Source organism: Antechinus flavipes, chromosome 2 (genome assembly GCF_016432865.1).
Source record: "Antechinus flavipes isolate AdamAnt ecotype Samford, QLD, Australia chromosome 2, AdamAnt_v2, whole genome shotgun sequence".
Taxonomy (NCBI): Eukaryota; Metazoa; Chordata; class Mammalia; order Dasyuromorphia; family Dasyuridae; genus Antechinus; species Antechinus flavipes.
In genome coordinates, this window is record NC_067399.1 from 31,713,949 (window position 1) to 31,737,852 (window position 23,904).

General features: G+C 41.9%; 1 protein-coding gene across 1 annotated transcript in view; it reads left to right on the forward strand.

Moving 5' to 3' along the window:
* The window catches only part of DNAH6 (dynein axonemal heavy chain 6), a 206,349-nt gene that overhangs the window by 139,070 nt on the left and 43,375 nt on the right, over positions 1–23,904 (forward strand). Inside the window, exons 57-63 of the mRNA XM_051974340.1 lie at positions 151–354; positions 4,921–5,046; positions 12,764–12,928; positions 15,962–16,029; positions 17,859–18,039; positions 18,238–18,417; positions 21,014–21,247. Of these exons, the coding sequence (XP_051830300.1) occupies positions 151–354; positions 4,921–5,046; positions 12,764–12,928; positions 15,962–16,029; positions 17,859–18,039; positions 18,238–18,417; positions 21,014–21,247 (1,158 nt within the window). The remainder of the gene's footprint in view (positions 1–150; positions 355–4,920; positions 5,047–12,763; positions 12,929–15,961; positions 16,030–17,858; positions 18,040–18,237; positions 18,418–21,013; positions 21,248–23,904) is intronic.

Here is a 23,904-nt window from a genome sequence, read left to right on the forward strand (position 1 = left end):
GATCACTAGAATTAGAACTTTCTTGTTTCTAGGTTCAGAGTTCTTTCTGTGATGCTTTGTTATCAATCTGTGGAATTTCTTTGTTCCCCAAACTGTTGCTTTTTCTCTTGTTCTTTGAGCAGACATCTAACGAACTCCCCTCTCTGGCAGTTGATAGATTGCTGGATTGAGCAATGTGTCTTACTTGAGATCCCAATAAGTGATGACTTCAGCCTAATAAACATCCTGGGGGATTCTTATGAGATAAGGCAGTGGAATACCGATGGCTTGCCACGTGATCTGGTATCAACTGAAAATGGTATTCTGGTGACTCGAGGACGACGATGGCCTTTGATGATTGACCCCCAAGATCAGGTGAGCAATCACTGAATAAATTTAAGGGAGCTTCTCTGAAACTTTGGAAAAGTATGTTTAAGAATCCATTACTTGTTTAGAGAATACAGCTTATCTATCCATATGGGAAAAACTAAATCAATAAAGAATGCTTATTGTCTGTGACTTAATAAGAGCTAGCAAAAATTTATGTAGTTCTTAAAGTTTGCAGAATACTTTCCATATGATAATTCCCCTGGAAGGCAGGTGTTATTATTGTCCCCATTTTACAGATAAGGAAGCTGAAGCACAAAAGGCTACGTAACTTGCAAACAGGATCTGAACTCAGGACTTTCTGACTCAAGTCCTACACTCTAACCACTGTGCCATCTACCCACCTTGATATGCAGTTGAGTAGAAGATTCCAAATTCTTTTAGAATCTCTATCTTGAAGGGAGCCTGTATATAGATAGATGAATTAGACCTAGAAATGAAGAATAAAAAAGACTTAAATGCTTCTAGAAAATTGTGCAGTATTTCTAATAACCCTTAAGCTTCTCCTGAAAAAAAAAAAAAAAGATTATCATTTTAACAAAAATATCCTGTCTGGAAACGTCTGAAATGGAAAATTATGGTTGTGTATTGAACTCTCTCTTTATGTTTGCTGGAACATATGGAACTGTCCTTTCCCCACCTTTTTTTGTACATAAGTGGAAAGTGAATTTTAAAAATAAAAGAAAAAATTAGTATGTCTGGAAGTTCCTGAATGCCTTCGGTTCTGATGAATGGAAATGACAGGTCAGTCATCTAAAGGGCAACGAAAAGGTGCTTAATGGGCACAGTGAAGCTTCAAAATGAAAATCAAAATATAAAGCAGAATAAGAACTTGGAAGCATGCAAATATACTCTGTTTTCAGGTGGCCAGATCTTATTCATGGGACCGTGTTTGTGCAAGAATGATGTGAGAGAAGCAGTGTATGGGTTTTCAGTAGAGAGATATCTATTTGGCAAAAAACATGGGCCAGTCATTGGGAGGAATGAGAGAAAACCAAATAAAAGAGGGATAACTCTTACCTTCCATGAGGAGTTAACTCCAATGGACTTAGAATATCCCAAAACAGTTGGGGAACAAGACCACGGAGATCTTTAGGTTTGGGATGTAGAAAATACAGAAGCTGAGACCCATCAAATTTTCTTCAGAGAGATATGGTTATTTAATGGAGATCATGAAGCACATGGATTATCAATGGAATGACTGACTCACTAATGAACATGCAAATTGGATATCAATTGGACTAACAAGTATATGGACTCTGTTGGAATTACTCACTTCACAACTTAGATAGAAATCTAAATAATGAAAATAGATTCCTTGATGGTAATCCCAAACCTATAAAATACACGATTATCCAATAAATCAGTTCCTGGTTAGGAACCAGGAATGCCATGGGATATGAAGCCAGGTAAACTTTCCAACTCCCAAAAGATATAAGGGCATGAAAAAAGAGAGAAGATGGGAGAGAGACTTATTCCTCCTCTCACCAGAAAATTCACCTTCTATCCATCAATGGCCACAGTGAAAGGATCAAGAGACAATATTATAATTATAATTAACCACAAAGCAAGAGAAAGGTGACTATGTCTCTCAATAGCCACAAAAGAGAGGGTTACAGAGCACAGAATTCAGCCAACTTACTTCTTGAAGCCATACTATATACTATGTGCCAAGCTCTAAATGGATAGCATAGTGTAATATAGTTGTAGTGGTTGGGAATTTGAAGACAAAATGGATTTGTCCCTGTCCTTAAAAAACTATACTCTATAGAAGAAAATAACTTATATTCTAAAGAGAAAGGCAACATGTACATGTGTAAAGATAGGTAGATATAAGTTTACATAATCTATCTAGAAAAAATATATATATATATACAATATATCTAGAAATATATGTGTGTGTGTATACATACATACATACATACATACATACATACATACATACAATACAGATGCAAGATAATGGTATGAGGAGTGAAGACTAGCATCTGAGGGATAAGAATGCCCCTATGGAAGAGATGGCATCTAAGGTGAGTTTTGAAGAATCCTAGATGCAGTGAAGTAGAATAGTAGAGAAAGAACTGAGCGTGAAGTCAGGAAGATTCATCTTCCTGAGTTCAAATATAGTGTCCGACCCTCATTAGTTGTGTGACCATAAGCAAGTCACTTAACTCTGTTTGCCTCGGTTTCTTCATCTGTCAAATGAGCTAGAGAAGGAAATAGCAAACCACTTTGGTATCTGCCAAAAAAAAAAAAACTACAAATGAGATCCCCAAAAATCAGACATGACAGAAAATGACTGAACCACCACAAGGGCTTCTAAAGGTGGAAGAGATGAAAAAGCTCACTGAAGACATGGGAAACAATCTGTGGCAAGCTATATAGACAGAGTGGAAAGGAAAGCAATGTGTGTGAAAGAGACAAGTTGATTTTTTGAAGAGAAGAATAAAATTACACATTTATTCTTTTTAAAATTTCATTTTAGCAAATTCAAACCACTATTTTAACCTGTGAAAACGTTTTGGTTTTCCAGTCTTGTTGTTTAGTGTATTTAACTTTTTCTTCCATGTTGGTGATGCTGCAAATTTGATAAGGATGCAATCTATTCTTTTATCAAAGACACCAATGAAAGCCTCAAGCAACATGGGAAATCTAAGCTAGTTGGAGAGTGTTTTATGTACCTACATTCATCTATTCAGAAAACTCCTATTTTTTTTCATCAGATTTGTTTTTATCTTTGACATTGTTTTTTCTTTATTCCTTCCTCCCTCCCTCCTTCTCTCCTTCCCTTTCTTCCTTCCTTCCTTCCTTCCTTCTTCCCTCCTTCCTTTTCTTCCTTCCTTCCTTCCTTCTTCCCTCCTTCCTTTTCTTCCTTCCTTCCTTCTTCCCTCCTTCCTTTTCTTCCTTCCTTCTTCCTTCCTTTCTTCCTCCCTCCCTCCCTTTCTTTCTCTCTCTTTTTCTTTCTCTTTGTTTTTTTGTTTCTTTTTTCTTTTGCTCTCTCTTCCTTCCTTCCATCCTTCCCTGTAGGATTTCAGTCCATGAAACATTACCTGCTAGTAATAGCTGGTGGTGCAGTAGATACTGGGCTTAGAGTCAGAAAAACCTGAGTTTAAATCAATCCTTCCCTTCCCTCCCTCCTCTTCCTCCTATGATTTGGAAGGTCCCAGGTCTCATCTTCCAGCTCTCTAGGTCTACAAATCAAACTGTCCCTTCTTCAGTCAGTCAGTTTATAAGCATTTATTACATATCAGGGACAAGGTAAAAATGATCTCCTCTGAGGGAACGCATATTCTAATGGAAGAAATAGCTACGAGCATTCAAAATGCTTCTATAGTATAAATGCAAGGTGATCCCAGAAGGAAAGTGTTGGGCAGGTGGGGTAGGGACAGGCTTTCTATAGATGATGGATTCTGAACCAAGTCTTGAAAGAAGCAAGGAAATCTGGGAATCATCCAGGCATGAAGGAATCAGCCAATGGAAATGCAGTCTGGGGTTGGGGTGCCATATGTGAAGAACAAGAAATAGGCCATTCTAGCCAGATACAGAGGAAAGTAAACATAAGAACCTGTCTGTCAAGAAGCATGTGACCATTTTCTCAACAATGATGTGATTCAGGCCAGTTCCAATGGTCTTGTGATGGAGAGAGCCATTTGCACCCAAAGAGGATTATGAGGACTGAGTGTGGACCACAACATAATGTTTTTACCTTTTTGTTGTTGTTTGCTTGCTTTTTGCTTTCTTTCTCATTTTTTCCCTTTTTGGTCTTATCTCATGTAGCATGATAAATATGGAAATGTTTAGAAAAACTACACATATTTAACCTCTATTGGATTATTTGATGTCATGGGGAGGGGGGTGGGAAAGAGAGGGAGAAAAATTTAGAACACAAGGTTTTGCAAGGGTGAATGCTGAAAACTATCTTTGCATGTATTTGGAAAATAAAAGGCTATTATTAAAAAAATAAAATGAGCTAGAGAAGGAAATGGCCAACCACTCTAGTATCTTTGCCAAGAAAATCCCAAATGGAAACACTTAAGAGTCAAACCATGATTGAACATGATTCAATAGCAAAAAGTAGATCCAGAACACTTTATCCAACCAATCAAACAACATTTATTGAGTGTCTGCTGTGTACATACAGGCTCAAACAACAGTTTTTGCTCTCAAGGAGCTTAAAGTCAATAGAAATGAAAACAATAAAAGATTTCAAAAGTTTGGTCAATTCAGTGAATGATCATGACTTCAAGGAACTTCGTGGTGAAGTAAACAGAGAGGGGCCACTGTGTGGATTTGTTTTGCTTAACTTTACTCCTTTGTTAGAATAAGAATTATTGAAGCTAAGGCGTCATTGGAAGAGTTAGTGAAACATAAAAATAATAAAAAATTTTTGAAAAGGGGGACACCTACTTTGATCTAAGAACCATGGCTTTCTGGCTATCTGATCAAAGGAGATATATGTAAAGTGTTTCATAAACCTTAAGTTCCATTCAAATGTTGCCATTGTTATTATTTTTATCAAGCAAAATAAGTTTCATTGATCTCCTGTATTTTCAGGCAAATCGTTGGATAAGAAACAAAGAATCTCATAATGGGCTAAAGATAATTAAGCTCACGGATGTTGGATTCCTGCGCACACTTGAAAACTCCATTAGGCTTGGGTTACCAGTCTTGCTAGAAGAGGTTTGTTTTCATTTCCTTTAAAATAAGATCCTAATTCTATTTTCCTATTCCCTTAATCAGTTAAGTATTTATTACCTACTGTGTATCAGGTATGGGCTGCCTGAACAGCTTATATCTATAGAGTGCCACAAGAAAATCTGGCTTTTCTATTTTAAAATCAACCAAAGCAGTTTTTTGTGATATTGAAACTGAACAATCAATTGACTGAATTATTTTTTCCATTTTGCCATCAGCTATTTGGTGTTTAGGTACTATACAGTGTTCTAAAAATCTTAAAATTACACCAGGACTTTAGGACATTCCATATAAAGATAGCCTCATAGTTTTCTCAATGACTTTTTCCCCCCAAAAAAATCCATTTGTGTAAAAGTTTTTAGGGGATAAAGGTTACCGGCTCACAATACCATGTGACCCTAATAGTGATGTCACAGATCTGTAAGTATATATAGGGCAGAAATAGCCTCATTTGTGTGTGTGTGTGTGTGTGTGTGTGTGTGTGTGTGTGTGTGTTGAATGGGGAGAGAGAGAGAGAGAGGAAAGAGAAAGAGAAAAAGAGAGAAGAGAGGAAAAGAAGAGAAAAACAGAGAGGAGAGAGACAGAAAGAGAAAGACAGAGAGAAGAGAAAGAAAGAATTGAAGAGGAGAGGAGAGAGAAAAGAAAAGAGAAGAGAAGAGTAAAGGAGACAGAGACAGAAAGAGGGACAGAGAGAGACAAAGAAAGCGAGATTGAGAAGCAGAGAGACAAAGAAAAACAGAAGGGAGAAGAGAAGAGAGTGTGTGGAAAGAGAAAAAGAGAGGAGAGAAAGAGGAAGGAGAGAGTGAGAGAAAGGAGAGAGAGACTGAGATAGAGAAAGTGAGAGAGATAGGAGAGAGAGAGAGAGAGAGAGAGAGAGAGCGCAGAAGGAAAGAGAGAGGAGAAAGAAACAGGAAGGAGAGAGTGAGAAAAAGGAGAGGCGAGAGAGACAGGAGGGGGGGGGAGAGACCAGACAGAGAGGGGCAAAGAGACAGAAAGACAGAGAGACAGAGAGAGAGGAAAGAGATAGGAAAGAGACAGAAAGAAAAAGAGGAGAGAGTGAGAGAAAGAGGAAAGAGAAAGAGACAGGGGGAGGGAGGGAAGAGGGAGGATAGAGAGAGGAAAGTGAGAAAACAGAGAGAGACAGGAAGGAGAGACAGAAAAGTGAGATAGAGAGAAAAGGGACAAAGAAAGAGACAGAGAGAGGGAGGAGAGAGGAAAAGGAGAGAAAGGAGAGAGAGAGACAGCATCAAAGAGACAGAGAGAGAGAGAAAGAGAGACAGAGACAAAGACAGAAGAGAGAGGAAGAGGAGAGAGAGAAGAGAAAAGAGAAAAGAAAAGAAGAGAAGGGAAAGAAGAGAAAAAGAGAACAGGAGAGGAGAAGAGAGAAGGTGGGGAAGGGAGAAGAGAGGAGGAGGGAGGGAAGAGAGAGAGGCAGAGAAAGCGAGATAAAGACAGAGACAAAGAAAAAGTGAGAAAGAGGAGAGAGACAGAGAGATAAAAAGAGAGACAGAGACAGACAGCAAGAGAGGGGAGAGAAAGAGAGAAAGGAGAGAGACAGAGAGAGAGACAGAGAAGGGGAGAGAGGGAGAGACAGAGACAAAGAAAGTGAGATTGAGAGACGAGAGAGAGAGACAAAGCTAGAGAAAGGAAGGGGGGAGGAGAGAGAAGAGAAGGGAAGAAAAGAGAAAGGAGAGAGATGAAGAGAAAAGGAGAGACAGAGAAAGTGAGATTGAAAGGCAGAGAGAGACAGAGTGTATGTGGAGAGAGTGAGAGGAATGAGAGAGTGAGAGGAATGAGAGAGAGAGAGAGAGAGAGAGAGACTGAGATGGAGAAAGTGACAGAGCCAGAGAAGAGCCAGAGAAGGAGAGAGAGGAGTGGGAAAACGGGGAGGGGGGGAGAAACTGGGGGGAGGGCGGGGGGGAAGAGCCAGAAGGAAAGAGAGAGAGGAAGAAGGAGAGAGTGAGAGAGAAAGAGAGAGAGAGAGACAGATAAGATAGAAGGGGCAAAGAGAGAAAAAGAGAACAGATGGGGGGGAGGGGGAAGAGGAAAAAGAAAGGAAAGACAAGAGACAGAGAGTCAAAGAGAAATTGAGATTGAGAGACAGCGAGAAAGAGACAAAGAAGGACAGAGGAAGAGGAGAGAGAGAAGGGGAGAAAGAGAGAGGGGGGAGGAGAAAGAGACAGAGAAATAGAGACAGACAGAAAGAGACAGAGAGAAAGAAAGAGAGAGAGAAAGAGAGAAGGGGAGAGACAGAGGAAGGAGAGAGACAGAAAAGTGAGAGACAGAGAGAAAGAGAGAGACAGAGAGAGAGAGAAGAGAGAGAGAGACAGGGAGAGAGATGAGGAGGGAGGGAAGAGAGAGACAGAGACAGAGAAAGAGAGAGAGAGACAGAGACAAAGAAAAAGTGAGAAAGAGAGAGAGAGAAAAAGAGACAGAGAGAAGAGACAGAGACAGAGAGGGGAGAGAGAGGAAGAGAGAAAGGAGAGAGACAGAGAAGGGGAGAGAGGGAGAGGCAGAGAGACAGAAAGACAGAGAGGAGAGAAGGGAGAGAGAGAGACGGGGGGAGGAAAGGAAGGAGGGAGGATAGAGAGAGGAAAGTGAGAGAACAGAGAGAGACAGGAAGGAGAGAGACAGAAAAGTGAGATAGAGAGAAAAGGGACAAAGAAAGAGACAGAGATAGGGGGGAGAGAGGAAAAGGAGAGAAAGGAGAGACAGCGTCAAAGAGAGAGAGACAGAGAGAGAGAGACAAAGACAAAGACAGAAGAGAGAGGAAGAGGGGAAGAGAAGAGAAGAGAAGAGAAGAGAAGAGAAGAGAAGAGAAGAGAAAGAGAAGAGAAAGAGAAAAGAAAAGAAGAGAAGAGAGAGAAGGAAGAGAGAGACAGGGAGAGAAACAGGGAGAGAGATGAGGAGGGAGGGAAGAGAGACAGAGAGACAGAGACAGAGAAAGCGAGATAGAAAGACAGAGACAAAGAAAAAGTGAGAAAGAGGAGACAGAGAGACAAAAAGAGAGACAGAGAGAGACAGGGAGAGAGAGAGACAGGGAGAGAGATGAGGAGGGAGGGAAGAGAGACAGACAGAGACAGAGAAAGCGAGATAGAAAGACAGAGACAAAGAAAAAGTGAGAAAGAAGAGACAGAGACACAAAAAGAGAGACAGAGAGAGAGAGAAAGAGAGAGAGAGACAGGGAGAGAGATGAGGAGGGAGGGAAGAGAGAGACAGAGACAGAGAAAGCGAGATAGAAAGACAGAGACAAAGAAAAAGTGAGAAAGAAGAGACAGAGACACAAAAAGAGACAGAGAGACAGGGAGAGAGACAGGGAGAGAGATGAGGAGGGAGGGAAGAGAGACAGACAGAGACAGAGAAAGCGAGATAGAAAGACAGAGACAAAGAAAAAGTGAGAAAGAGGAGACAGAGACAGAGAGACAAAAAGAGAGACAGAGAGAGAGAAAGAGAGAGAGAGACAGGGAGAGAGACAGGGAGAGACAGAGAGAGAGACAGGGAGAAAGAGAGAGACAGGGAGAGAGACAGGAGAGAGAGACAGGGAGAGACAGAGAAAGAGACAGGGAGAGAGAGACAGGGAGAGACAGAGAGAGAGACAGGGAGAGAGACAGGGAGAGAGATGAGAAGGGAGGGAAGAGAGACAGAGAGACAGAGACAGAGAAAGCGAGATAGAAAGACAGAGACAAAGAAAAAGTGAGAAAGAGGAGACAGAGACAAAAAGAGAGACACAGACAGACAGCAAGAGAGGGGAGAGAGAGGAAGAAGAAAGGAGAGAGACAGAGACAGAGTCAGAGAGAGACAGAGAAGGAAGAGAGGGAGAGACAGAGACAAAGAAAGTGAGATTGAGAGACAATGAGAGAGACACAAAGCCAGAGAGAGGAAGAAAGAAGGGGGGGAGAAGAGAAGGGAAGAAAAGAGAAAAGGAGAGAGATGAAGAGAAAAGGAGAGACAGAGACAGAGAAAGTGAGATTGAAAGGCAGAGAGAGACAGTGTATGTGGAGAGAGTGAGAGGAAGGAGAGAGAGTGTGAGAGGAATGAGAGAGAGAGAGAGACTGAGATGGAGAAAGTGACAGAGACAGAGAAAAGACAGAGAAGGAGAGAGGGGTTGGGAAAGGGGGGGGGCATGGGGGAAGGGGGAAGGAGCCAGAAAGAAAGAGAGAGACAGAGAAGGGGAGAGAGGGAGAGAGAGAGACAGATAGAAGGGGCAAAGAGAGAGAAAGAGAAAGAGAGAAGGGGAGAGACAGAGGAAGGAGAGACAGAGAAAGTGAGAGACAGAGACAAAGTGAGAAAGAGAGAGAGAGAAAAAGAGACAGAGAGAAGAGACAGAGACAGAGAGGGGAGAGAGAGGAAGAGAGAAAGGAGAGAGACAGAGAAGGGGAGAGAGGGAGAGGCAGAGAGACAGAAAGACAGAGAGGAGAGAAGGGAGAGAGAGAGACGGGGGGAGGAAGGAAGGAGGGAGGATAGAGAGAGGAAAGTGAGAGAACAGAGAGAGACAGGAAGGAGAGAGACAGAAAAGTGAGATAGAGAGAAAAGGGACAAAGAAAGAGACAGAGATAGGGGGGAGAGAGGAAAAGGAGAGAAAGGAGAGACAGCGTCAAAGAGAGACAGACAGAGACAGAGAGAGAGAGACAAAGACAAAGACAGAAGAGAGAGGAAGAGGGGAAGAGAAGAGAAGAGAAGAGAAGAGAAGAGAAGAGAGAAGAGAAGAGAGAGAAGAGAAGAGAAGGAAGAGAGAGACAGGGAGAGAAACAGGGAGAGAGATGAGGAGGGAGGGAAGAGAGACAGAGAGACAGAGACAGAGAAAGCGAGATAGAAAGACAGAGACAAAGAAAAAGTGAGAAAGAGGAGACAGAGAGACAAAAAGAGAGACAGAGAGAGACAGGGAGAGAGAGAGACAGGGAGAGAGATGAGGAGGGAGGGAAGAGAGACAGAGACAGAGAAAGCGAGATAAAAAGACAGAGACAAAGAAAAAGTGAGAAAGAAGAGACAGAGACACAAAAAGAGACAGAGAGAGAGAGAGAGAGACAGGGAGAGAGATGAGGAGGGAGGGAAGAGAGAGACAGAGACAGAGAAAGCGAGATAGAAAGACAGAGACAAAGAAAAAGTGAGAAAGAGGAGACAGAGAGACAAAAAGAGAGACAGAGAGAGAGAGACAGGGAGAGAGATGAGGAGGGAGGGAAGAGAGACAGACAGAGACAGAGAAAGCGAGATAGAAAGACAGAGACAAAGAAAAAGTGAGAAAGAGGAGACAGAGACAGAGAGACAAAAAGAGAGACAGAGAGAGAGAAAGAGAGAGAGAGACAGGGAGAGAGACAGGGAGAGACAGAGAGAGAGACAGGGAGAAAGAGAGAGACAGGGAAAGAGAGAGAGACAGAGAGAGAGACAGGGAGAGACAGAGAGAGAGAGACAGGGAGAGAGAGACAGGGAGAGACAGAGAGAGAGACAGGGAGAGAGACAGGGAGAGAGATGAGAAGGGAGGGAAGAGAGACAGAGAGACAGAGACAGAGAAAGAGAGATAGAAAGACAGAGACAAAGAAAAAGTGAGAAAGAGGAGACAGAGACAAAAAGAGAGACACAGACAGACAGCAAGAGAGGGGAGAGAGAGGAAGAAGAAAGGAGAGAGACAGAGACAGAGTCAGAGAGAGACAGAGAAGGGAAGAGAGGGAGAGACAGAGACAAAGAAAGTGAGATTGAGAGACAATGAGAGAGACACAAAGCCAGAGAGAGGAAGAAAGAAGGGGGGGGGAGAAGAGAAGGGAAGAAAAGAGAAAGGAGAGAGATGAAGAGAAAAGGAGAGACAGAGACAGAGAAAGTGAGATTGAAAGGCAGAGAGAGACAGAGTGTATGTGGAGAGAGTGAGAGGAAGGAGAGAGAGTGTGAGAGGAATGAGAGAGAGAGAGAGAGAGACTGAGATGGAGAAAGTGACAGAGACAGAGAAAAGACAGAGAAGGAGAGAGGGGTTGGGAAAGGGGGGGGGGGGCATGGGGGAAGGGGGAAGGAGCCAGAAAGAAAGAGAGAGACGAAGGGAGAGAGTGAGAGAGAGAGACAGATAGAAGGGGCAAAGAGAGAGAAAGAGAAGGGGGGGAGGAAAAAGAAAGAAAAGACAAGAGACATAGTCAAAGAGAGACACAGAGAAAGTGAGATTGAGAGACAGCGAGAAAGAGACAAAGAAAGACAGGAAGAGGAGAGAGAAGGGGAGAGAGAGGGGGGAGGAGAAAGAGACAGAGAAATAGAGACAGACAGAAAGGGACAGAGAAAGAAAGAGAGGAGAAAGAAAGAGAAGGGGAGAGACAGAGGAAGGAGAGAAAGAAAGTGAGAGACAGAGACAAAGAAAAAGTGAGAAAGAAAGAAAAAAAGAGACAGAGGGGAGAGAAGAGAGGGAAAGAAAGTGAGATTGAAAGACAAAGACAGAGACACAGAAGAGAGTGTATGTAGAGAAAAAGGAAGGAGAGCGAGAGAAGAGACTGAGATAGAGAAAGCAAGAGAGACAGAGAAAAGGAGGGAGAGAGAGAGGTGAGAGAGAGACAGAGAGGAGGGAGGAGGGGGGAGGGCAGAGGAGAGAGAGAGAGAGACAGAGAGGAGGGGGGAGGGGAGGGGAGAGAGATAGAGACAGAGACAGAGAGAGACAGAGGAGGGGGGAGGGGAGAGAGAGAGAGAGAGACAGAGAGGAGGGGGGAGGGGAGAGGAGAGAGATAGAGACAGACAGAGACAGAGGAGGGGGGAGGGGAGAGGAGAGAGATACAGAGAGAGAGAGACAGAGAGGAGGGGGGAGGGGAGAGGAGAGAGAGAGAGACAGAGAGGAGGGGGGAGGGGAGGGGAGAGAGATAGAGACAGACAGAGACAGAGGAGGGGGGGGAGGGGAGAGGAGAGAGATACAGAGAGAGAGACAGAGAGGAGGGGGGAGGGGAGAGGAGAGAGATAGAGACAGAGAGAGAGAGACAGAGAGGAGGGGGGAGGAGAGAGGAGAGAGACAGAGAGAGGAGAAGGGGGGAGGGACGGGGGAGGGGAGGGGCGGAACGCGAGGGAGGGGGGAGGGAGCGCTTTGTATTATGAATGAGACACTGGGGCCTAGAGTAGAGAGAGCTGGTCTTGAAGCCCCGAAGCGTCCAGACTCCATGTCCCGACTCTGACACAAACTGCCTGATGACCCCGGGCCAAGTCTCCAGCGTCCCAGGCCGTCAGCGCCGAACTCTACTACAAACGAAGGCCACTCATCCGCTCACCTGGACTTCTGGGCTCTGTAGTAACTTAGATTTAAAAGATGGAACCTTCAGTATCTTGTTGTCTATTGGTCTGTTTTTTCCCCACCTCCCATGACCCTTTGCGCGGCTCCGCACACAGAAGCGCTCGGGCCACGTGCCGCGGGGGCGGGTCCCGCCTTTGGGGAGCTGGAGCCTCGCGCGGGGGCGGTGAGGCTTCTGGGAGCCCCCGGCGGAGCCACGGGCCCGTTTCCCGCCCGTCGGATTGCGAGGGGCATTCTGGAAGCCATTGTGGTTGCTGACCCCGTGTTAAAGCGGGCGCTCGCCAGGTGGAGCTGAGGCTGAAGCCCCGAGAGGCTCAGGGGAAAGCCAGGGGCCACCGAAGGGAGCCTCGGCGTCCGCCATGTCCACGGCGCCTTCCGTGCTCTCCTCGGGGGCCTTTGGGCTCCAGAGCCCTCCCAGCAGCGGATGTCGCGCTCAGAGATTTGTTTTCTTTGTCCAAGCTGAGAGAGACGCTGGACCCCGCCCTGGAGCCCGTTCTCCTGAAGCAGACGTTCGTGAGCGGGGGAAGGATGCTCATCCGCCTTGGAGACTCGGACATCGACTACGACAGGAACTTCAAGTTCTACATGACGACCAAGATGCCCAACCCCCACTATCTCCCCGAGGTACGGGCTCGTAGGGCCGTTCATCGATCTGCCGGGCTCGGCTCAGCCTCGGGGCCATTCCTCCCTCCGACGTCCTTCCCACGTCCCCTCCCCCACAAGTGTTATTCCTTCCTCCTGGGGGGGAACTCCCTCGGGGAGCAGGGGCCCGGGGGCTGAATGACTCCTCTCCCCGATCCCTTAGCTCTCCTCTCGGCCCCCTCCGAAGCCTTTCCCCTAGAGACCACAAGGCTTGGAATGAGAAAAAGCTACTACTGAAATCCCAGCTCAGACGCATTGTGTGACCCTCGCAAGTCACTTAACCTCCCAGTACGGCTCTAAAATAAGGACAATAAATACCTACCTCATAAAGTTAATGTAAGGATTAATAGGAACTAATCTATGCAAAGTAGTTTGCAAATATTGCAAATAGCAAATGATTGCTAATATTAAAGTAAATAATGTTAGCAATCATTTCTATAATTAGCAACCCTCTGGTAGAATCAATCTATCAATCAATGTTAATTAAGTGCCTACTATGTGTCAGCCACTGTGCTAATTGCTAATGACACAAAAAGATACAAAAGATCGTCCTTGTCCTTCAAAAGATCACATTTTAATTGGGGAGAGAGGATGCAAATAAACATGAAAAATGAGCTATCATCAGGGTAAATAGGAAACAAGAGAGGAAAGGCACTAGAATTAAGAAGGGTTGGGGAAGGCTTCCATTAAAGATGGAATTTTAGTTGGGCATTAAAGGAAGCCAAGCAGATTAACAGGCAAAGGGAAGAGGAAGGACATTTTAAGCCAGTGGTCCTCAAAACTTTTCTCAATATCTTTATCTTATTAAAAATGATTGAGGATCTGTCCAAAGAGTTTTGTTTATGTGGGTTATAGTTATAGATATTGATCACGTTAAAAATAAAAACCAATTGTGAATTTGTAGACTTTCTGAAAGGATTTCAGAGATTTCGAGGATGCTCAAGTCCCACTGTATATTTGTTGGGATGCAAGGTGTCGTTAGACTCATGCATGACTCAGTTTCCTCATCTGTAAGGGTTCCTTTTAGCTCTAAATGATCCTATAATCCCTATCCATTCCCAATCTGGTGGGGAGGTTTGATTGACATATTGTGTGTTAAGTGTGTAAGAGCTTAAGTACAATGATGTACAAATTTAGTAAGTGATTAATAAAAGTGTCATTGTGTCTTCCAGTACCTGAAGTTGCTTCCTAGCAGACACACCCCTAAGTAACAAGGGTTTTGTCTAAAGCTTATGGGTGACTGGGAATTCGAGATGATTTTCATTTAAACCCCTGACACTCTGGGGAGTTGGGGAGGTGCCCATCACTGCTCCCAAACACTTAAAATTATTGTAGAATCCCAGAATTTGAAAGTTTGCCTTGTGACCCAATCCTTACTTAAAAGGAAGCCTTATAAGAACTCAGCACTGAGCTGTTCAGACAATGGCCTGAATTTCTTTGAGAAGTTATTTCCCAGCTTGGACACTTCATCATCATCAAGAGGTTTTATGGCTATCTGAGTCTGCCCTTTGAGGTCAAACATAAACCTTATTTCTCTTCCATGTAACAGCCCTTCAGATACTTGAAAATAACAGATAAAGTCCCCAAATTTTCCCTTCACCACAAATTATGGGGAACCCAGAGGGGACCCTTCCAACACACTCCCAAGCCTCAGTTGGACAATGATAAGACTCACTTCCTCTACAAATATGGGCCAATTTCCCAGGGAGTGATGGGAAATTGTGGCTTATTTGCCATTTTGAGGGTTTCTATAAAGTGGTAGGTAGGCTTCTCTCTTTGTATATTCCCACTATATATCTCATGAGCCATTCTAAGAAATGTTCTTCGAAGATTATATAAATAGGAGTTATTATAAGAGACAGTGTGATGTAATAGTTAGTGAATAAAAAAATAACTAGGTTAAAGTCCTGCCTCCAATATATCCTGATTATGTTGCTCTGGGCAAATTAACTTAATGTCTCAATCTTTTAGGCATCTCTTTAAAATACTATCTCTGCAAAGAAGGTGTCAACCTGCTTTGTCCCTATGATTATTATAATTCTAAATTATATTCTTTTTTTTACCTCTAGCCTCATTTCAGTTGACACATATTCAGTTGAGTTGAGTCATATTCAGTCAGTTGAGACATATTCAGATCAAGAATGCCTAAAATCCATAACAGAATTACAAAGGAGTTAAATACATCATGAGTTAATCTTTTAGTTTCCTTTAAAAAGCTTTGAATATCATTTGAGTGATAGGTCTCTGTCAAGTTCTTCTCAAACAACTGAATTTTAGATAGAATCATGTGGGGAAAAGAAGACAAGGTAAATTCCAGCTATGAAAAACGAAGTTATCAAGTGGATAACAAGGTTTTTGTGAGAGAAAAAAAATGTATCATTTGGGGAGAGATGATGGAGAAGATAATTCCATCTCTAAGTGTGTCTGATCACAGACACAAAACTAAGCTAGCATTCCAGGACACAAAATGCCCAAATTTCTTGTGAGATGCTTAGGAAAGCAACCTATAGCACACTAACTTGTATAAATTAGTCATTTGAATTTTTATAAGACTCATTTGAGTTTGAAATAAGCCATATATACTCTTTTAATTTAGGGTGGGGAAAAAAATCTGAACCCATATGAACTATTCCTAATTTTAAAACCTTCAGATCAAGCCAAAGAACATTTCATCTAAATGAAATGTATTTTTCTTCTGATAAATTTCTTGTAGCTTCTTTATAAGTTTAATATCTTTGGGAAAAGACTAGCGTTTGCATTGAAGACCAATCATTTTTATTATACTTTACAGTGTATAGTTAGTTGTCTTTTGGGGAACTCAAATTTGGCTTCAGGTATATCTACATATGTGAACTAAGTTATGGTATAACTATGTGCTACTCTATTTGAAAATGTAGGATTTAAGGTGACTTTTTTTCCCTTTAACTATGATTTAATGATGAGCCACAACTAATCTTCTTTGATCATTCCTTATTTAAATAATTATCTTTTCTCTGCCATGCATTTTTTTTTTAGGTCTGCATTAAAGTTACTATCATTAATTTCACTGTGACCAAATCTGGTCTGGAAGATCAGTTGCTAAGGTATAAATGATTATTTTTTTCCTCCTCTATTTACCCTTTCATATATACCAGAAGAAATAAACAATAACTGTGTTTTTGCCTTTCTTTGTATCCCCAAAACTTAAGTTCAGTGCTTCACATTTAAGTGCTTAATAAATTGCATATTTAACTAACAGTAAAAAAAAATCCTCAATACTTCAGATTCTTCTTAGTGTTCCCCAAAAAATCTTCTCTTTCCTGACTCTCTGTGTCGAATGATAGCATTTAAGTAAGGGAAAACACACCAGACTTGAGTCTTAATATTGAGTTCTTACTAATTGTGTGACCCTAGGCAAGTCACTTAAACTGTTTGGTCCAGTTACCTCATCTGTGAAATGGGGATAATGATAGCACCTACCTCCTGGGGTTATTGTGAGAATCAGGTGAGAGATAACATTTGTAAAGTGTGCACACTTTTAAAGCACTAAATAATTGCTAGGTATTATTATCATCATCACCACCATCAGGAGAATAACTACTTCTACCATTGAAATGGTACCCATCTGTAAAGGTCACTTTTCATAAACCTCTTATCTTCAGTGGACATTTCCTGTTCTCCAAAGCCAGAAATGATCATTTCCTCCCCTGGACCCCTCACTCAGAGAATCACTTTCTTTTATGATCTAATTTGTATGCAAAGTAATCTGCTTGCCTTATTTCCCATATGCCTTGTCTGCCATGCTAGATTGTAAACCCCTCTGTAGGCAAGGAGAAAAGTTTAGTCTTAAGGAAAAACAGGTTCATCTAGGGACCATTTATTTTAGAGACAGATGAGAACTACAGAGGTTTAGAGATTGGGCAACAATCATTAATACAGGCAACAATCAGAGCACTCCACTGGTACAGGTTGAGTTTAGTCAGAACAAGAATTCTTTGAGGGTTTTTAAAAAATATTTGGGTAACTGTATTTCAGTATAATTGTTTTCCCTTGAAATATACTATTCATATATAGAATTGTACATGTTTAACACATATTGGATTACTTGCTATCTAGGGGAGGGAAGGTAGGAGAAGGGAGAGAGAAAATTTTGGAACACAAGGTTTTGCAAGGATGAATATTGAAAACTATCTTTGCATGTAGTGCTGATAATAAAAAGCTATTTAAATATACTATACATATTTGATTTTATGTATTTAAAATTAAATGTAATTTAAATTTCAATATTTTTACTTTTGAATTTAAATTACTAAAATTCAAATTTACTTTTTGTAAACTTGTAAAAAATGTACTTTTTGTTTACTTTTTAAATATTTACTATTTAATTAAATTTAAATTTAATTAAAATTTACTTTTTGAATTTAAATAATTTATGTAAATTTAAAACTTAAAACTGTATTTGTATATAAAAATATGAAAAACATGATTCTGAGAAGCAGTTCATAGATTTCACCAGATTGCCAAAAAGGATTTGGCAGTCTTTTAATCTGGTTTGCCTTGTATAGGGAGCACATTTGACACTTCTGGCCTAGAGCACTGAGAGGCTGTGACTTGCCCAGGATGGTACAACCAGTGTGTGTGAGAGGCAGAATGTGAAAACTGTACAAAAAAAGCAGATCTGCCTGCCTCACTTTTTTTTTTTTTACTACTTTGCCATGGGGCCTTTTTAAGGGGTAGGAAAGGGGGAAATGAAAGAGAAGGACTTGGGCAGGTTTTCTCAGGAGCATGATAGCTAATGGGGATGCCTTGAGCAGGGAGTGGGAAAATGACATGCTCCCGAACCTTGCCAAGGGCTTTGAAAAAGAGCAGTGAGTGCTTACCTCCATTGAGGTCCAGAGAAGCCATACCTAACACGATCCAATATCTCTTCTAGTGATGTTGTGAGGCTTGAAAAACCCGAGCTAGAAGAGCAACGAAACCAGCTCATCGTGAGCATCAATACAGACAAAAACCAGCTGAAAGCCATTGAGGACAAAATCCTAAAAATGTTGTTCACATCTGAAGGAAACATTCTGGATAACGAAGAACTAATCAGCACCCTCCAGGACTCGAAGGCAAGAGAAGTGTTTTTACTGTGTAGGGAGGGCAGGTCTAGTTTCAAATTTATTTATTATAGTACCTAGCCCGTTGTAATTAAGACTCATCCACATTGACTGACCAAGGAGCCAGAATTCAGCTTGTCGGAGATGGGAAAGAGATCTCTCCCTCTTTCTCCCCACTCCATGATGTTATCACATCAATTTTTATTTTAGATCACTTCGGGGGCCATTAAAACCAGACTGCAAGAGGCAGAATCCACAGAAAAAATGATCAATGCCGCTAGGGAGAAGTACCGGCCTGTGGCAACCCAGGGATCCGTGATGTACTTCGTCATTGCCAGCTTATCCGAAATCGACCCCATGTATCAGTATTCCTTAAAGTACTTTAAGCAGGTAGGTTTTCTCTTAATTTGGCTCCCCTCTGAACCTTTCCCAAGTTTTTCCCTTGGCTTGAAGCAGACCACATAGTTCTCACAGACATGTTCCTTTTGGGGTGGACTTTTACATTCAATTTTTTTTTTTTACATATTTCCTTGTGAATCATATTGGGAGAGAAAAATCAGAACAAAAGGGAAAAATCACAAGAGAAAAAAATGTGAACATAGTATGTGCTGATTTACATTCAGTCTCCGTAGTTCTCTCTCTAGATTTGGATGGAGTTTTCCATCCAAGGTTTGTCTTGGATCACCGACCTGCTGAGAAGAACCAAGTCTATCATAATTGATCATCGCAAAGTCTTGCTGTTCACAATGTTTTCCAGGTTCTTCTTGTTTAACTAAGCATTGATTCATGTAAATCTTTCTAAAATCAGCCTGTTCATCATTTTTAAAGAACTATCATATCCCATTATTTTCATTTACCATAATTTATTCAGCCATTCACTATCTACTCATTTTCCAATTCTTCACTATCACAAAAATAGCTATTATAAACATTTTTGCATACATGGGATCTTTTTCCCTATTTTATGATTTTTTTCTCACTAGTGGGACTTCTGGGTCAAAGGGTATGCACAGCTTTATAGTCTTTTGGACATAATTCCAGATTTCTTTCCAGAATGGTTGTCTCAGTTCACAGCTCCACCAACAATGGGTGACACAGTGGATGATAGAGCTTTAGGCTTAGAACTAATAAGACCTGAGTTCAAATTATGGCCTTAAACACTCACTATATGACCCTAAGCAAGTATCATCTGTGACTGTCTCAGTTTCCCCCTCTGTAAGATGGGCTTAATAATAATAATACCATCTTCCTCCCAGGGTTGTTGTGGGGATTGAATGAGATATTTATAAATTGCTTAGCACAGTACCTGGCACATAGTGAGCACTATATAAATGTTAGCCATTTTGATTAACTCATTTCCAGGATTGTTGTGAATGAGGTGAGCTTTCTTTAAAGCTCTTTGCAAACTTGAAATTGCCACTAGCTATGATGATGATGATGATGATGATGATGATTATGGCGAGGAGACGGAGAAAGAAAATTCTATAGAAAGAACATTTGATATTGTTGGTAGAGTTGTGATCTGATCCAACCATTCCAGAGAGTCATATGGAACTGTGCCCAAAGGGCTAGCAAACTGTGATACCCTTTGATCCAGCAGTGTCACTGCTTTGGGCTTATCCCAAAGAGATCATAAAAAAGGAAACAGGAGCCACATGCGAAAAAACGTTTATAGCAGCCCTTTTTGTGGTGGCAGACTGGAAACTGAGTGGATGCCCATCAATTGGGGAATGGATGAATAAGTTACAGTTTTGAATGTTATGGAATATTATTGTTGTGTTAAAAAAACGACCAGCAGGATGATTTCAAAGAGACCTGGAGATGGAGAGACTTACAGGAACTGATGCTGAGTGAAATAAGCAGAACCAGGAGAACATTGTACACAACAACAGATTATGTGGTAGACTTTTTTTTTTCAACAGCAAGGTGATTCAAGCCAGTTCCAATAATCTTGTAATAGAGACATCTGCACTCAGAGAGAGCATGGATTACAAAATAATATATTTACTTTGTTGTTGTTTGCTCGCATTTTGGTTTTTTTCTCATTTTTTCTTTTTTGATCTGATTTTTCTTGAGCAGCGGGTTAATTGTGGAAATATGTATAGAAAAATTGCATGTGTTTGACACATTGGATTGCTTAACATCTGGGGGATGGTGGTGAAGGAAGAGGAGGGAAAAAAAAAATATTTGGAACCCGGGGTTTTGCAGAGGAGTGATTGTTGAAAACTGTCTGTGCAAGTGTTTTGAAAATAAAAAGCTAGGCAGCTAGGTGGCCCAGTGAATAGAGCACCAGCCCTGAAGTCAGGAGGGACCTGCGTTCAAATGTAGTCTCAGATACTTAACACCTCCTAGCTGTGTGACCCTGGGCAAGTCACTTAACCCCAATTGCCTCAGCAAAAAAAAAAAAGAAAAAGAAAAAGAAATAAAGAAAAGAAAAGGCTTTATATATAAAAAAAGAAAAAAAGCATTTGCAGAAGTTGCATTATGGAAAATGAGCAAAGGTTAAAATTAAAAGGAATCCAGAGACCAGCATGGGGTAAGTTGGCTCAGCAGATAGAGATCTAAGACTATAGTCAGGAAGCTCAAATCCAGGCTCAGACTTTTCCTAGCTGTGTGGCCCAGGACAAGTCATTTCATCTGCCTCAGTTTCCTCATCTGTAAAATGGGCTGGAGAAAAATGGCCAACCACTCCAGTATCTTTGCCAAGAAAACCCCAAATGGAGCCACGAAGAGTCAAATATGACCGAATGACAACAAGAAGCCATCAAGTCTCACGCCTCATTTTACAGAGAGGGAAACTGAGGCACAGGTGTGCAAGGTGCTCACCACTTGTGTCTACCTCAAACCTGCCTTGTTCAGAGCCAAGAACTGCCCCCTCTGCTCCATGCAGCTGCTATTGGAGCCAGGCCCTCCCGAGACCCCGGGTTTGTGATGGGGAACGGAGCTGAGGAGGGCGTCCAAAGAGACTTTTTCCTCTCCCTTGCAGTTATTTAACACGACCATCGAAACCTCGGAGCGCAACGACAACCTGCAGCAGCGCCTGAAGATCCTGCTCGATCAAACACTGCTCACAGCCTATGTTAATGTGTCCCGGGGGCTCTTCGAGCAGCACAAGCTCATCTACAGCTTCATGCTCTGCGTGGACATCATGCGCCAGAAAAACGAATTAACTGAAGACGAGTGGAACTTCTTCCTCCGTGGCTCGGCTGGCTTGGAAAAGGTCTTGCTTCTGTCTCGGGCTGCGGGAGTTAGCCCTTCGTTCTCCGAGAGGTCCCCGGTGTGAGGGAGGTCCTGGCCTCATCTTCCCCGCCAGAGCCATGTGTCTAGGGGCCGGATAGAGCTCGGGGCGCAGCCCTGGATGCAATGGGAGCCTTTTTAAGCTAAGGTCTTCCTTAGTTCCATTGAATTGATTAAGGCTGGGTAACAACTGAGGCAAAGAAATAATCCTCTTTTATTTGTAGAGAGAATAATGGGGGTTGGGAAGGTTCTGGGGAGCTGAATGAGGCTGAAGAATAGCACAGAGATCCAGAGCTAGACAACTTCTCAGTGCCTCAGTTTCCTCACATGAAAAGATAGGGCCAAATACTCCCAGGGAATCTTGTAAAGATGGAGATTGGAAAATGTTTAGAAAATTTTAAATTATATATATGCATAAAGAGAGAGAGTGTGTGTAAAGAGAGAGAGTGAGTAAAGAGAGAGACAGAGAGTGTAAAGATGGAGATTGGGAAATATTTAGAAAAATTTTAAATTTTATACATATATGTGTGTGTGTGTATATATATATATATACACACACATACATACATACAAATATCTAGATAGATAGATAATCTGATAGATAGATATGAAGTAGGGATTGGACCTGTGATTTCATGGGGTCTAGGGAACTGCTGGGTAAGAAATTCCCTAACAGAAGCAGATACACATCTTTTTTGAAACCTTTACTCTTAAGAGTTACCTAGAACACTTGCCCAGGTCAGAAAGTTAGAGTATGTTAGAGACTGGACTTGTTTTTCTCAATTGGAGATTGACTTTTTATGCTCTCCATAATTTTGTCTCTCCTCTAGCTCCCCAATGGTGAGGTATTATTAAAATCCCATAAAACTCCACCATACAAATGCTTTGAAACTCCACAGGTTTGATTACGCTGTGGGTCAAATCTTGTTCCTATAAACAGAGTAACATACGGCTCTTTACCTAAGATAGAAAGTGTCCGTAATGTAATACTTCTTCAGAATGAAAGCCCCTGAGCTCAGCATTGGACAAGGGAAAGATTTCAGATACCTGTGAGCAGAGATCAGAGAGGGGAAGGGGGAGGTTTATGCCCCATTGTATGAGATCAGCACCTTAGCAGGAGCTAAGCTCCCTCCTCACCCTTCACTAATAATGATGGACTTAGTCCAGTCCCAGGGGTTCCTATAGGACCCTCTCCTTCCAGCTCTGCCTTTTGCTGCCAGACTTCTAGAGAATCTCGGGGCAAGTTGTAATACCTAAATAATCAACAGGCATTTACCTACTACATCTAAGACCCTGGGGATACAGATGCAATGAATTAAATAATCATTTCTCATGCGCATCTTACATTCTATTCGATGAACAAGTACATAGAGCGTTCTATAAAGCATAAATCTAAAGCGAATAAATACAGGAGCTAAATACAAGTGGTGATTGTGGGGACTCGGGAAAGGAACATGCAGAACACAGTGTTTAAAACACTTAAGCTTGAAAAGCTTATATATTATACTATTACATATCATATAATATTATAATATATAATTATATATTAATACTTGAAAGGCAAAGGGAGAACAGATGATAAGGGAGGAGAGGGAGGTAAGGAACAGAGGAAAGGGCAGTTTGGCAAGATGGTACAATGTGGGAAGGCGAGTCATATCCAGCAAACCCAGAAATACAGGTTAAGGCCGGGTTAAAAGAAAGGCTTCTTTGAAAAGTTATATGATTTTGGAAGCAATCATTTTTGAGGCTCCCAGTGTATCACAAGCTTCCCAGAAGAAGTAACTCATCAAAGATGGGAATGAAGAGACATAGCCCAGATGGAAAGGCAGAAAGTGGCCACAGTTGGTGTCCTTTCCACAGCCCTCCAGGTCGTGTTTGGGACAGCAGGCCGCTTTCCTCTTGGGATTATTTATACACCTTCGTATTGTATTTATAGGGAGAGAAAAGAGCTTCAAGAGGGCAGCTAGGAGGCCTGGATAGAGCACCAGCCCTGAAGTCAGGAGGACCTGAGCTCAAATCCGACCTCAGACATTTAACACTTCCTAACTGTGTGACCCTGGACAAGTCACTTAACCCCAAATTGCCTCCTCAAAAAAATAATAAACAGAAAGATCTACAAGTAAATGTCCCTTCTGCTCCAGATGCTTCATAGCCTTGAAATGGATGAATAAATATAGGCCCCTAGGGAACAATATTGGTCTATCCCTCAATGACCATCACTGGAGGATGTGGTATTCCATATAATACTTTTTGAAAAACAATAAAATGTCTTCTGACCCCAAATTGGACATTCTAAATTGGAAATTCTAAATACTTAATCTGGGAGAAATAATAGATTGGCCCAATATATGGATTTTCCTAACAGTAAAAAATAATTTCATCAAATAAATTAACTTGAATAGAAAAGGCCTAGTTTTGGGAGGATTTAAGAGAGGCCAGGAAAAGAAGCATAAACCACAGTGAAAGAATTTGAAGGGGAGAGGTTCTAAACAAAAGGACTCCCCCTGACTTGTGAATATTGTGTTAAGAACACTGTCCCCTGTGTCTTTCTTTACCATCCACCCCCATGTGGCAAATGAACAAGTCTGGGACCCATAGGCCACCTGAAGACCATGTCACTCCCAAGTATTCCACATTACC